The sequence below is a fragment of the Amblyomma americanum genome, chromosome 5, assembly GCF_052857255.1.
Source record: "Amblyomma americanum isolate KBUSLIRL-KWMA chromosome 5, ASM5285725v1, whole genome shotgun sequence".
Taxonomy (NCBI): domain Eukaryota; kingdom Metazoa; phylum Arthropoda; class Arachnida; order Ixodida; family Ixodidae; genus Amblyomma; species Amblyomma americanum.
Genome location: NC_135501.1, coordinates 183,046,327 through 183,061,333, shown reverse-complemented (window position 1 = coordinate 183,061,333; position 15,007 = coordinate 183,046,327). Strand labels below are relative to the sequence as shown.

Below are 15,007 nucleotides of genomic sequence, written 5' to 3'. Positions count from 1 at the left end.
CTTCGCCATCCTGTGGCTTCCTCTTTGGATAATGCTTTATGTGGTGGGGGGTATTGGAATCTTAGCCCCTTATATAGGTTTAATAATTTCGAATAGCTGTCCCCGCAATTAATCTGGGGCACCTCCAGGGTTAATGACGTTCCTGCTCGGCTGGTCATTCCTCGAGCTAGGTTGTCTGCCCCTTCGTTGCCCCTGATCCCTGCGTGACTCGGTATCCAGATTATGTTGTGTATTGGTCGTCCCTCAGGGAGCAGAGCTCTACTGAGGATCTTGAGTGCCGTGCTGCTAATTCTGCCTCTATATCCTATATCCTTCATTCGCTGCCAGGGCGACAGCAATCTCCTCTGCCTCCGCTATGTTAGATACTTCGGCTGTGAGGCTTGTGATGTGTTCTCCGTGGTAATTTACAACTACTGCTACCGCGCTATTTTTTGTGTGTTTGGGGGTATAGGGAGGCATCAGTGTGGACTGTGTTGTCCCGATGCCCAATGTTCCTCTCATAAAATTCTGCCCTAACCTGTCTCCTGTTAGCATGGAGGTTTGGATCCATGTTTCGGGGGATAGGACTATGCGGTGAAAAATAATGAGGATGGTCAGGCCACCTCGCCTGTCCTCTTGCCCTTATCGGGCCTTTCAACGTGACACCGTTCTGCACGCGCATCGAATGTCCACTTGGGACTATGGCGCGACCGTTGCAGCCCCATTCCCAACCAACACTACTCACATCAGCGGTGAATGCCTTTTCCTCATCAAAGTGGCTCGAACACGCGCTCGCGGAGTGCTGTCGCTGCTACTGCTGGGCGCGCTGAAGCCGCTAATTTAACGCCCGCACTATGGAAATACCCTGCCGTGGGCAGCCGTGGACGCGGTCACGAACTCTTTCTCCTTATTAGTTTCACTCTTTGCTATCCCGCGCATTTCAGAGCCAAAGCCCTATTCCTCGGGTACAACTTCCGATTTCGATACGGATGAGACGATGACCTTCAATGCCTCCGCACCGTCAAGCCGAACTTAACTGCTTGGTGGTATGGCAAAAAATATGGTAGTATGACCACGTGGTCATATTACTATAACCATTGCGTACCTGACCTTTGACCTTGACCTTTGGCTTGAGACAGTGGGCACCACATCGACAATGACCTTTAATGCCCCACAGGGTCAAACCTAACTTAACGGCGTGGTGGTACGCACAAGCTGTGGTAGTATTATCACGTGATCATATGAATACGGCCACTGAGTACCTTACCTTGACCCTTGACAATGACATTTTATTCTAGACAATGGAGGCCATGCTTAAAAGTGCTTTCGCTCGTATAACTAGGTTCAAGCAACGTTGAACCCCAGCCTTTTTTTCTTCAATTCGGCACACAGCGCGTCGTATGGCACCGCGGAAAATATTCCCCTTCTTTCTCCTTGTAGCAGACTTGAGCTTCGTCCAAAGGTCTTGCGCCAACAGTAAGCGCGCGCGCTTACTGTTCAGGATGTTCTGCAATGCAGGGTTGCTGCGCTGTGAGCAAGAGATCCCTGCACCAGTGTAGGCGTGAAAAGGAACTGTGTTTGCTCAGCCTTGAGGATGTTGCGCTGGCGACGAGAGCGACGTTCTGCTCGTTACAACCAGGGATATGAATACGCGGAGCTCGTATGTCCCCACTAAGAGTTTTGCATCCTGGCGATAATGGTAGCGCGACAGTTTCGCACGAGCGAATGGCGCGACGAAAACAGGACATTGAAAGCGGAACACAACACTCGTGCGCGTGGTTTCTTTCTTCTTTCAACGTACGTATTGTTTGTGCTTTCGGGCTAATACGTTTCTGTGAAACTGTACAAACGACCTCAAGTGGCCAGTTTTCAAGACCAGCAGGAACATAACAACCTTTCGAAGAAAATTCGTCTTGTGTGACGTGTGGCAAATGGAACTGAATGCATCGAAAATACTTTTCAACCATGTGACACGCAAAAAAATTTCTTAATATTTTTTACACTACCAACGGTGCAGAGTTAACTCGAGAAATCATGGTAAATAGCTAAGTATTCATCTGAACATATCTAGCAATTCTGGACAAAAGAATTTTTGAGCAGAAAACCGTTTATGAACGCAATATTTTGTGTATTGCAATGTTTCACTATAACAATCAACATATCTGCAGATCACTCGAAGGAAGCATTGGAATTTTTTTTCTATGAACGTTCTTGCCATAGTCAAAAGTGTTCGCCGTTGGTTTTCTATGGGAGTCTTAACTTTTAGATGCGACTGACGGAAACACTTTAAAGGAAAGATTTTGATACATATCACAAGAATGGACCATTACCTTGAATATTACCGTACAAGTATTTACAGTTTTCCAATTTTCAAAATATTTGTCCGAAATTGCTGGGTATGAAGACAAACAGGACAACGCATGTCAACAACAACTGCAATAAGGCCATGGGGAACCTTTGGTTATTTGTGCCATGGTTTAACACGAGGGAATGGTGCGCTAAACAGAACGCTGAATAAAGAACACAATATGTACGTCCATTGATGTGTTTTTCTTTCAACATCCAGTCTTTTTTTTTCTAGGGCTATTCCGTCCTGTGAAGCTATGAAGAAACAAGCCGAGGTAGCCACCCTTTTGAAGTAGTGCGATGGTCTTGGATGGCCAGGAGGATTAGACTTGGATCGATATTGCTAACTTAGAAAGCTGAGTGGGCTGCTTGGAAATATCTACGCGTCCTGCTTCTCAGAAAGCAATGCTTCAAAAAAGGCGAATGAAAGTCAGAAATGAGGAAGTATTGACGATAGATTGAGCTGGCGACGCGGTGGGCAGTGACCAATATAAGCATAACAGCACCTAAGCCTGCTCCGCGAAAGTTTGACACGCTTAGTCCAAAACTACTGAAATTGTGACAATGAAGAACCCTAATGCAGAGCGAAAGGGAATTTTGTGCCCCAGCAGGCGAAAATAAACCCGGGGGAAAACGTTGCACAAGCAAACCACCGCCGAAAAAGCTAGCTATAGGATACCCCCATAATCTTCACCAGGAAAAGGTGACATGGGGTTTAGGGAAAAGGAACCTAGGTTCTATGATAAGGGTTATAGAAAATTGAATGTTAATGGGGACACTGTCGTCTTTGAACCGATGGTTTGCTCACGCGATCAAGACAGAAAAAAATATAAAATGGAGCAACTAAGAGGGATTTCACGAGCATATTACCTGGCCAGCTCAGGCACTTAGCTTCCGCACAATAGGGCAGAGGGAGAGGAGGAACCTTGGAAGCGTTGAGCAGCAGTATTCTGCCTTGTATAGCTCTCCTCACATCAAGTCACGTATGAAAGATTTCCACTGCAGATAGTTTCCCTTGTGCTGTCGCTTCCTGTTCAACAGATCAGGCTTTGGAATTGATAGAATGCGATTTGGAGCCTCTTTAAGCCTAATAGGTGCAGTGATTTATTCTGAACAATGCATTGCTTAACTCCTCTCTCAAGCTATGCGCAGTATAGCTCGACTTGAAGTTCATCTCTCTTCTTTTGGTGGACGAGGACCAATGAACTTTTCGTTGCGCGTTGGCGCCTAAGATCAATAGTCATATAAGGGCACCAGTTAAAGTACTAAATGTAGGCGCGAAGTTGCACGAGTCAAGGCTTGGCAGTTTGATCGAGAACTGAGAAAGAAAGAATAGTATCTCGGAAGAAGGGCGTTGGAGATGGAGAGCCAAGGAAGGAGGGCACTTAAATTAACAAAGGGAAGATGGGTAGAATTGGGGCACGTAGACTATAATTTCAGAGGGAGAAGTTGTCACTGGAGTGCAGGACGGGATGGAGTGAAAGGCACTCAGTAGAAACAGCGACATATAGATAGATAGATAAAGAGGAGGAGGGAAAGGCCAGAAAGGGGTTCCGGTTGGCTACCCTGCACTGGGGAAGAGGGATTAGGGGACTAAAAGGAGGAAGAGAGAAGGGAAAAAAGGCTTAACACATACACACACGCACAACGCTATCACAATTTGTCACTCAATCCAGTCGCTCTCAAGTAGGCAAAGAGTGCCTTGTATGCTTTGAGGGCAGTCGACTGCTGTGGCCACGGACCGAGGATCTTTTATGCGGACAAAAGGCGTAGGCTGAAGCGGAAAGATGTCCCTCGCAATGAAAATGACGAAGTGTAATAAAGTTAACTATCGGTTAGTTGAGATCGCATATTTCGTTCACCTTCCTACAAATATAAACCGCGTTAGGCCAATTTACTCCTTTAAAGTTATGTAAAGTTGTACTGTTACGGTATCACCTTCAAGCCGGGTGAGACAACCCAGCTGCCCATAGCCCTGTAATGAAACCCGATGCCTGCACGCAAAACCAATCGTGGCCGAGCAGCTAGTTAAGTACATACTTTGCACACTTGTAAGCTCAGATTGGATTCAAGGTGCTGGTTGTGGTGGTGTAAATGTACAGGCGCCATTAGCCTTACTGTGGCTTTTCGGCAAATTTCTCCACCTGGCTCTCTGGATTAGACTCAACTAAAAGTGCTGATATTGTATTTCAGGCTACGCTCTGAAACTGTTACACCAGCGGAAGTGTCTCGGGCATCTTTCTGTTCTGACCGGAAGCGCGCCGGAGTTTGTTGAACCGTTCCGCGTCTCAGAAAAAAAGAGAGAAGCAGAATGTCCCGGCCTGCAGATCCGGCTCTTGAACGTTTTTCGTGATTTACTAGCGCCTTCAAAAGGCTTTTCTTTATCTCTTCTTCCCCAGTTTCGCAATCACGTCTTTGTTGCGTCACTGACCCTCCAATGGCTTTTTTTTCATACCACCATCGTGATCATTAGTACTCGTATAACTACGTCCGATACACGAAAGAGGACTCTCCATGCCCCTCCAATTAGCCCTGGCCTATGCCTTCTATGCAAAAAAAGTTATAGGTGTAACGTTAAGAGACCGAAAGCGGGCAGAGTGGGTGAGGGAACAAACACGGGTTAATGACATCCTAGTAGCAATCAAGAGGAAGATATGGGCTTGGGCAGGGCATGTAATGCGAAGGCAAGATAACCGCTGGTCCTTAAGGGTAACCGAGTGGATTCCAAGAGAAGGCAACAGCAACATGGGGCGGCAGAAGGTTAGCTACGTGGATGAGATTAAGAAGTTGCCAGGCATAAGGTGGATGCGGCTGGTAAAGGACAGGATAAATTGGAGAGACATGGGAGAGGCCATTGCCCTACAGTGGGTGTAGTCAGGCTGATAATGATGATGATGATGTCATCTGGGCCCGCGTTACTCTAGCAAGCTTTCTAATATCGCCCGCCCACCTGACTCTGACGACTCCTGCGTCTTGCCCTCTCTCGGAACCCACTACGTTGCCTTAAGGAACCACTGGTCATATGTTCCACCCGTGCCCATTTCTTCTTCTTTATTCTGATTAGGATATTACAACTCGCGTTTTTTCTTTGGCCCATTCTGCTCATTTCCTGTCCGCTAATCTTAGACCTATCCTTCTCCTTCCGTTGCTCGCTGCGTTGCCCTCAATTTAATTCCAATGCTTTTCTAAGCCTCATCTTTTCTGTCCCGTCGGTTTGTACCCGTGAGATACAGCCATTATATAATTTCCTCCTGAAAGATATTGCTAAACTAATATTCAGAATCAAATAGCGCCTGCCAATTGCGCTTTACCCCATGTTTGTTTTCCTAGTTATTAATGCGGCAGCATTAGAAACCTAATGAAGAAAAAAATGTTCCGTCGGTCAAAAAATTATTTCATTGACTAGATGGAGTTAACGTCACAATGTCGCCTGGAGGAGAGTGTTTTGGCTAGAGGAGGTGTTTTAACTTGGGTTGAAGGCATCAACAGCTTGTAATGATACCGTATTTCCAACACATAACCCAATTAAGTGCCCCTATGAATTTTTTTCATTCTCTGGGTCCGGATCTCTGTTAACTCCCTGCACTGATGTATTTCCTTAACGCATCCAAAGCTTCTATCCGTATGGTAAACTGTTGTTCCCTTATGAGAGTGCTGAACACTGCTTTAGATCTCTTTATGAATATAATTGGATCCCTTGCTCTGATTTGCCTCTCTAGGCCCTGTACCATACTTAACAATTTGACCGGCTCCTTTTTCGAAGCTCTGCCAGTTTTGCCCAAATCAAGCTAGTAGCAGCGACGGTTACGGAGATATTGCGTAGTGTCAGTGTCCTGCTAGAGCACAACTGGGCCCGTCTGCGAATAGGAATTATCAATCTACGACGAAATGGCGACACTGCTTTGCCGTCAGCTAAGAAATGAGAAGATGAAATTTCTCGGGCGATCTGGGCAATGGGTGGCGCTCGTTTAACCGACATTACCGTAGCCTATACATGACTGCCATCTTTGTTATAGTCTGACATTGTCTCGTCGGCTCGATAAAGATTGAAGAGAAGAAAACTCTCGTGAGTAAGGCACTGTCCCGCAGCAACAGCAGATGCGATGAGAGAAATGTAGGTCCCAGGGAGAAGTGAAATTGCAGAAATTAGCTGTGCTGCCGTAGGGAGAGATTACAGGAGCCGAGGAGAAGAGAATGAGCTCGGTGATGCGACGTAATGCATCACGTGGAACAGGAAGTGCAGAAAGATAGGGTGTTTCGCGCTCGTAATGCCGAGGTCAGAGAGGAGGCACTGGAGGAGGGTACAAGGGAGGATGATCTCAAAGGGGGAAGGCGTGGGGGAGGGGGGGGGGCAAAAAGATGGAGCAACCCTCTATTCCTATGCGAACGGCTGTTTTTGTCGACTAGTTTAGTGCGGATCTCCCGCAGAGGCCATGAGTGTCTCGTCCCTTGTTTTGTGCGTTCACATCGTCACCTTTGTGCCACTTAAAACGTTCTTTAAGGTCGCCCCTAGTTCTCTCATGCGTGTTGTTCCTTCCCTTTAAGTGAAGCGGTGGTTAGGTGGTCGTCTTCATTTTTGTTTGTCCTTAAAGACGACTAGACAAAGCCATACACTCTCTTCCCGACTACGCAAGCAAGTCGAATATGGCAACTTCCAGACCCCAGGCGTAAGTTTTGCCGAGTTTCTGCGCCCACATTTTTCTCACTTTTAGTGGTGTTGTTTTTAAATCCCGTTCTGCAATTGCGTGGCATGTCCTTTCTATTGAGACTCCGCCTCTCACTTAAGCGAGTGCAGTGGATACGTGAACCCGACGCCTCACGAGTGTGCGTGGTTAATTGGCAGTTGCGTGAACTGCGGCACTGTCACGAAGAAGTGTAGTATTCGTATAGTGCACGCTCTCATGTGTGAACAGCTTCCATAATCACGAAAGGTGGTCTGGAACGTAATATGTGCAATGGATGACGTACGCGAAACATACTGTGAGCCTTAATTGGTTGGACTCGCGAATATTCGCATTTCTACCAATTTTTTCTGGGACGAGATCTTTTCGCTTCTGAAAAGAATACATTCTGTTTGTACCTCAGCTTTACCGCGGTCTCATATTTGACTTAAAGAAATGAAGAGTGCAAAACTCTATCTCTGGGCGCCAGTGAAGATATTGTGTGGTTATTATTAGGGCGGGTCAAGAAATGCTGTCAACAAAGCTGTCAACCACGCATAAAAGTCTACGCTGTCCAAAATGGGGTGGGGGGGGGGGGGGGTTCAATGCGTTTATCCCCGATTGCTTTTCGGTGTAAGCGTAGTCAGTATAAACCGTGGGACGGGAAAATTTTGAAGTTGAATTTTCACGCGAATCAAAGCATGTGTTGCTGCCGGACAAACATCAACTTAGCCATACAGCCACAGAATCAATCTTTACTGATTACTTTTTAACTGGTTAGACAAAACTGCCGTGACTGACCTTTAAACAGTACACTGCTTTGCGTCTTCTTGCCCAAAATAATTACGGTCAGTGGGCATAGAGAATGCGGCAATATTTTGTGACATGCATATCGGTCTCTGCTGAGCTACCACGGACTATTCCATTCTCTGCAAAGGGACAATGCGTACTGTGCAATTGGCGAGAGATATTTCGAGCTATGCTCCAAGTTCACACCACATTCGAACGCGACGTGCTTCAGCGCTGAAATACGGCAAGCCTGCTGTGTAGACCGAGTACGTGAGCAGCTACAAGTTACAGAGTTGTAAGCTCACTAGTGGGACAACCTTGCATCCTGCAAGGCACATCTTTGTCTGCTAGAATCCGTGGCTGCTATGTGACCATTGTATCGAAACGTAATGCATTGAAAGCATCAAACTGCGCTTTCCGTGCGACGCTTCGCAGGAACTGATGCCTCACCAGAAGACTTTATGAGCGCCTGTTCCTGCACGAACATATATAGTTGCTAGCGAGATTTAACGATAACTCCCAGAACTTAGCGTTAACTCCCAGCACTTGTCTCGTCCTTTGTCCCCCGCGCTGCTGAAAAACAATGTAACACCAACTTGCCCAACCTTCTGGGGTGTACAAATAGTAAGTGACTTCATTTTCGAGGTGCTGGCTTCGGCACCATAGTTACTAGAAAAACTCTTCTGTCTTGATTGAACTGATAAGTATGATTAAGCCTAATCCGCATGTAGCGAGTGTTCCGCCTGTTTTCCCACTGAAGTGGAGCCCACCGGAGAAGAGGTCCAACCAAGAGCGAAACCGCACTTTTAAGCGACTAGTCCCACGCTTGTCGGCATTAATCTAATTATAAGCGCAGCGTTTAACATTAGGGGGTTGGCTGCTGATTCCGAGGACCCTTGATCGAACCTGACCACGGCGGCAGGTTTTCGGAAGAGGCGAAACGCAAAAGGCGCCTGCGTGCTGTGCGATCTTAGTAGATGTTGAAAATCAGCCATTGGTGGAAATTAATTCTCAGCCTTCCACTGCGGCACCTTTCTCCTTTAAATCCAGCCTTCCTTCTTTACCTCATTGCGCGGTTGAGGTGTCCACCCGGATGTCAGATAATTACTGCGCTTTTTTTCCCTCAAAACCTCAAAACAAGGGTCGATGATCAAAGACTCGCTGCTGCCTCGGCTTCCAGTACTGACAGAAAAGGGACGTTCGTCTTCTCGGCGACGGAATTCAAGCCGTGAAAATCGAGGCGGCGTAGTCAATTGCCTTCAAAACGTTCTTTATGGTCGGATTTTGAACTCTGACCTCTTACCTGTCACTTCGTGTGTCCAAGGAACCAGGGCGGGGAATTACACGCTCATGCAGGGTCCGGCAGTCTCTATAGTGGGACCACGAATAGAGAAGGGGATCTAATTCGTGGCAGTTTTTTTTTTGCCTTAAAATCTGATATTTATTTCAAGGCCCTGCCTAAAATTTTGGTCTTTCAACGATATCGTTTTCTCTTCCCCTCTCTGCAGCAGTTGGGAAGCTGTGCTCCTAGCAGCCTACCTCTTGCTGCTAGTCTCCCCGGCAGATGGCAGGAGTCACGTAAGTTAGCAACCTATCTTCCTCTCTCTCTCTCTCTTTTTCAATCGCTTTCGCCTTTTCCCCAACTTTTTCACGTTTCGATAGAGGCGAAACGCGGAAGGCGGTCGTACTATATGTGATTTCTATGCGCGTTAAAGATCTCTAGGTGGTCGAAATGTTTCTGACGAAATTCTTTCAGAGTCTCACTACGAAGCCTTTTTCTTTCCCTTCTTTCACTCCCCGCTTCACCCCTTCTCTCACAGCGCAGTAGAGGTGTCTATTGGCAAGTCAGACAGTGACTGACCCTTTTCTTTAATCAAAGTCTAATGAACGTTTATCACGGTGCGGTTGCGATGTCCAGCGAGGATTGAGACAGTTACTGCGCCATTTACCTTCCTCAAAAACCGCTATTTTTTTTCCACACGTTCTTCTAAAAGGACCTGTTGGCTGCTCAGTGTCCACGCAATTTAAAGATTCCTACGTCGACCAAATTATCAAACACGTCTTTCTAATCTTTTTTTTCACTTCCTCCTTTACGCGTTCCCTCGGGGCGCGGTTGAGGTGTTCAGCGATAATTGAAACAATTATTTCAAGGATTACTTTGTTCAGAACCAACTGTTTTTTTTCCTTTCATGCTGGACCCACGGTGCTCCGTTTGCTTCCCTTGTCTAACTTCGCTGTCTCGAGAATTTTGTTTTCTGCTCAACTGCATGAAGTCAAAGACCGAATGCAAGAAAAAACGAGGCGTTCGCGCATCTAGAAACTATTTTTCAATGGCCGCAATGACGATGCTGATTACGGTTGCAACCCGCACGGTCAATCGGAATCGCTGTGATGCGCTAGTAAATGTCTCCAGTATAAATCGGCAGTCCATGGTTAGCTTTGACCCGGCTCCATATCACGTCAGTGCCGCATTGGTTTAAGTCTAGTCCACCGAGATGTGACACAGTTACTAAGCCCCCCCCCCCCTTTTTTTTCTGAAAAGCAATTTTTTTCAAAAATACAGAGAAAAGAGGAAGTGGCGCCGTAGTTAAAGGCTCCGGAATAATTTCTCCCAGCTGGGGTTCTTTAATCTTCATTTGCATAGCACAACTAACGGGCGTCTTTCGCGTTTCGCCTCCATCGAAGATTAGAGGTCGCGGCCGTGATGGGATCGCATCTCTTCGTGCTCAGTAGCAGAGAGCCATAACCACTTGTCTCCGTGGCGGCTTAGCAAGGAGAATAAGATTAATTCTGAGTTGCGGGGTCTGAAATCCCGTAACGGCACATGAGCTATCAGAGAGGTGATAGTGGAGGGCTCCGGGTTAATTTAGACCACGTGTAATTGCTTAACATGCAGTGACATCGCACTGCACACGATCGCTTTCTGCGTTTCGTGATAGCGTTAAGGCCCCGTTCTACAGAAAATCCGACGTCGTCGTAGAATCAACCTCGGCGGGCCGCCTAGGTCACATGACCTTGTGGTGCCATCATAACCTGTCGACTGCATTGTGACCAAATTCTCCACCGTGGCAGGTGGCAGTTATATTAATGAATGGTAGCGAGAGGATGCTCGAGAAGGGCAACTTGGTTCGCACAAGCCCCACCGTAGGCAGCACCTGCCATCGCAGAGCAGTGGCGCATTGCTTAACCACAGCACCGCTGAATGAAAATTGAAAATTGGTCTTTAGGGAAAGGAAACGGCGCGGTATCTTTCTCACATATCGGCGGACACCTGAACCGCGCTCCAAGGAAAGAGATAAAGGAGGAAGTGAAAGAACAAAAGGAAGAAAAAGGTGCCGTAGTGGAGGGCTCCGGAATAATTTCGACCACATGGGGATCTTCAAGGTTCACTGACATCGTACAGCACACGGATGCCTTAGCGTTTCGCCTTCATCGTAACGCGGCCGCCATAGTCGGGTACGAACTCTGGTGGCCGCGTTTCGATGGAGGCGAAACGCTAAGGCGCCTGTGGGCTGGGCGATGTCAGTGCACGTTAAAGATCCCTAGGTGGACTGACATGCGCCAGGAGTGATATGAGGACATCGAGGGATCTATGAATGTCAAGTAGAGAAATACCAATTTCACCCATTAACTCTATAGCACCATTCCCTTAAATCAGAGCTGAAGTGTCCCCTCCAATTTTATTGTTACATACTAACAAGTTACAACTTACATACTTTCACGGCGATGTCATTCCCAAAACGGGCTATAGCACACCACGTATCCCATTGTATCATGCCGCTGAACTGTGAATGGTAGCCACGCACATTCTAATGTGATTTCATTTACGAAGAGACTGCAAATGTAACAAGAAATCCCCCGAAATGAAGCGCAATATGAGCGGGATAAAGAAACGCTATAGCTCTATAAGATGATGAGTGTGATTTTTTATGCTGCAAGGACATCTGAGACCAAAAAACACCATTACACAAAGTATTTTTATTCTTCTCAAGGTGAAGTCAGAAATTCATTTTCTAAGCATTTCACCCTAGTGAGTTCGAGCATCACGCCAGGAGCAAGCTTGTATCCTTTGATTCACATGTGGGTACACGGCAGCACTGGGGATCGAGCCAGGCGCCTGCCACATGTGAGCCGGGTGCTCAAACCATTAGGCCATCGCTGCGGTGCTAAACCCTATACGCGATATACTTTAAGGGTCCTTGCAAGTTCATATTGGTCTGGTGCACACGTCCCTTGTGGGACATTTTTTCTTGTTCTGACCGCGATGACAATTACGTTCTTGCTCTTCTTCTCTGTACTGCGCAGCGCATCCGTCCCCATGGCCACCACGGCCGCCAGCGGCGCCATCACCACCGCCAGTCTCTGCAGAACGTGGCGTTGGGCCTGAACCCGGACTCGTACCAGGGGTCCGGGTCCTGGAGCCCCTGGACGCCCAGCAGCGCTTGCTCCAGGACGTGCGGAGGCGGAGTTGCCTACCAGACCAGGGTCTGCGAAGAAATCAGGTACCAACACGAAGCGAGGATGTATTTTCTCCTACTCTGTATAATTGATTGATGTGCAAAGCGACACGACATAGTATGGGCTGTGTAGAATACTCTAAGTTATGTAATTTAGCGCGCACACACACACACACACACACACACACACACGCACACACGCACACACACACACTACCAGACCTTTTAACGAGCAGCATCGGCGCCTCCACTTTACAGGATGATAACTGAGAATTTAATTGGGGAGATGCGCATGTGAAGGCAGAAATTGTAGCTTTCTATAAATTAGGTAAAATGCTTGTGTGACACGAACAGCATTTAGGGACTTATTTATGTCTAGCGTTTTTGTTGTCGGACAGCTGAGACATCCCTGTAGTCTTTAAATTGTGCCTGGTATAAAAAAGACCCTATCATCATCATGATGGTTTCAAGTTTACATCTTGACATAAAATACTTGACGTTTCATGTCATGTTCAAGAACGCCTCGGTTAGGTCAGGAAATTGGGTGCAGTTTTCGCTTTCTTCTGGTTTCTGTAGGGCTGACGGATCGCAGGGATGCGTGGGTCCCTCCAAGAGGTACTTCTCCTGCAATGTCGAAGTAAGTGTAGTTTACTCATTCACCAGTCCTTAAATTGAAAATGAATGTCATAACTGTCTCCACGGCAGTCCTGCTCTTTCAAAGATTTTAATGCATAACCCCGTAAAACCTCACCCCTTTCGTCGTGTTCTTCTATCGAAGCATTGTGCTTGGAAGAGTTTGCTTTCAACCTTGAAGCTTCGTGGGTTTGATGCCTGTTCACATTGCCAGACCGTTCTGCTCAAACTCAGATATCCATAGGCGTCTCATTAGAGCCGAAAGATGGCCGTAGTAAGCATAAGAGCCTTCTTCCTATCAAAAAGCACAACAGAACAGTTTCTGTTGTCACAACAGATTTTACTCTTGTACTTTGGGACTTAACAGAAATTCTTGTAGTGACAACAAGAGCTTTTGCAGTATGGAGCAGCCTCCTGTCGTAACGGCAGAGGAGTTCTGTCTCAAAGACAGATAACTTCGCAATACTACAGAAAAATTTGTTGTAACTATAGGGCAACGAAAATTCATGTATTCTCGGATCGGCTCTGTTTTATTTTTCGACTGGGCTGCCAGCGTAGATTTTCATTCCTTCAAGCTCATGTGTATGGCCTCAGACCAATCATGAACAAAAACTATAAAAAAAACATACGGTGTCATGCGTATTCGATATAAAAATCAACACTGTATATCATCGTGATGATTAGGCTGACTAAACTCACTGCAGGGCAAAGGTTTCACCCATGTATCTCCAAATAACCCTGTCCTTTGCCACCTGCGCGCACTCTATGCCTGCAAACTTCCTAATTTCCTCCGCCCACCTAACCTTCTGCCGTCCCTGCTACCTGCTAGGGCAGGTAGTGACAGCTGATTCGGATCATGAGAGGGAAATAACTAGAAGAATAACAATGGGGTGAAGCGCTTATGGCGGGGTCCCTCAGGTCACGGCAGGTTACCAATATACCTCAAAAGAAAAGCGTACAACAGCTGTATCTTACCCGGTACTCATCTACTGGGCAGAAACGTGGAGGATAACGAAAAGAGTTCACCTTAAGTTAAGGACAACGCAGCGAGCCATGGAAAGAATAATGATAGGTGTAACGTTAAGAGACCGAAAGCGGGCCGAGTGGGTGAGGGAACAAACGCACGGGTTAATGACATCCTAGTCGAAATCATGAGGAATAAATGGGCTTGGGCAGGGCATATAATGCGAATGCAAGATAACCGCTGCCCCTTGGTTCATATTTGCACATGAAAATATGCCGCATGCACATGAATATGCACATGAAAATATGCAGAAAGCCGCGCGGACGTAGCGTCCTGTCGCTAAACACTACACCAGCTGCCGGGGTGGGTCGCCCGGCCGCATATCGTCCTAAATAGCACACACGAAGCGTTCACATCACGCGCCCGCTATCTAGCGATGAGTGAGCTGGAAGTCAAGTTCGCCTCCCCGATGAATCGGCAGACGCATACCATTCTTCTGTCACGGGTGCGCACACTGCCGCACCGCCACAGGGCTGCCTTGAGACTGCCCGGGATGCTGCCCAGCGCCCTGTGCGCTGAGAGCATCTCGCGACGCGGCTCTGCAAAAACGACACTGCGCAGGAGCTCCAGGTTCTCCAGGTTCTCCACTGTCTCCACTGCACAGCAATCACTGCACGGGTTGCTGAGCGAAAGTCCGTGGCGCACCCGTCTTTCCCAGGGTCATTAGAACGATTGTATTAGAAGGATCGCGCATTATAAGGATCATCGCATGCCAATGACGCCAATACGCTCTCCTTACGCCATGCGCGGGTCCAGGTGTTGTTGACTGCGGCGATCATGGATCACCGTACGGACGCCCTTCAGAGTGAGTGGAACGTCGCTAGGAGAAAGATGATGCGCGGTGGCGATAAGATCGGCCTCCTCGCTGCGCCGGTGCCTTAGGACCAGGTACCGACTGCGCACGACCGTTCAATGTTTATAATGAAGTTCGCTGCAGTGCCGTAGTATAGGAACACTGATTACACTTCAGATGAGACACGATCGGAAACCTGACGGCTGTTTTTTTTATTATCAGATGCTTGATTATTGTATCACATTTGTCCGGCTTTCTCTTAGAAATATTTGCGACAAAATCGTTTTCTTTGGGGACACTGAGGCATTCCTTTTATGTGTAGCAT

At 47.3% G+C, this 15,007-nt stretch overlaps 1 protein-coding gene across 1 annotated transcript in view; it reads left to right on the top strand.

Moving 5' to 3' along the window:
• Nucleotides 1–6,969: 6,969 nt before the first annotated feature.
• LOC144134445 (papilin-like) overlaps nucleotides 6,970–15,007 on the top strand; it is a 59,111-nt gene continuing 51,073 nt past the window's right edge. The window contains exons 1-4 of the mRNA XM_077667358.1: nucleotides 6,970–6,992; nucleotides 9,284–9,353; nucleotides 12,081–12,277; nucleotides 12,809–12,869. Coding sequence (XP_077523484.1) covers nucleotides 6,970–6,992; nucleotides 9,284–9,353; nucleotides 12,081–12,277; nucleotides 12,809–12,869 — 351 coding nt within the window. The remainder of the gene's footprint in view (nucleotides 6,993–9,283; nucleotides 9,354–12,080; nucleotides 12,278–12,808; nucleotides 12,870–15,007) is intronic.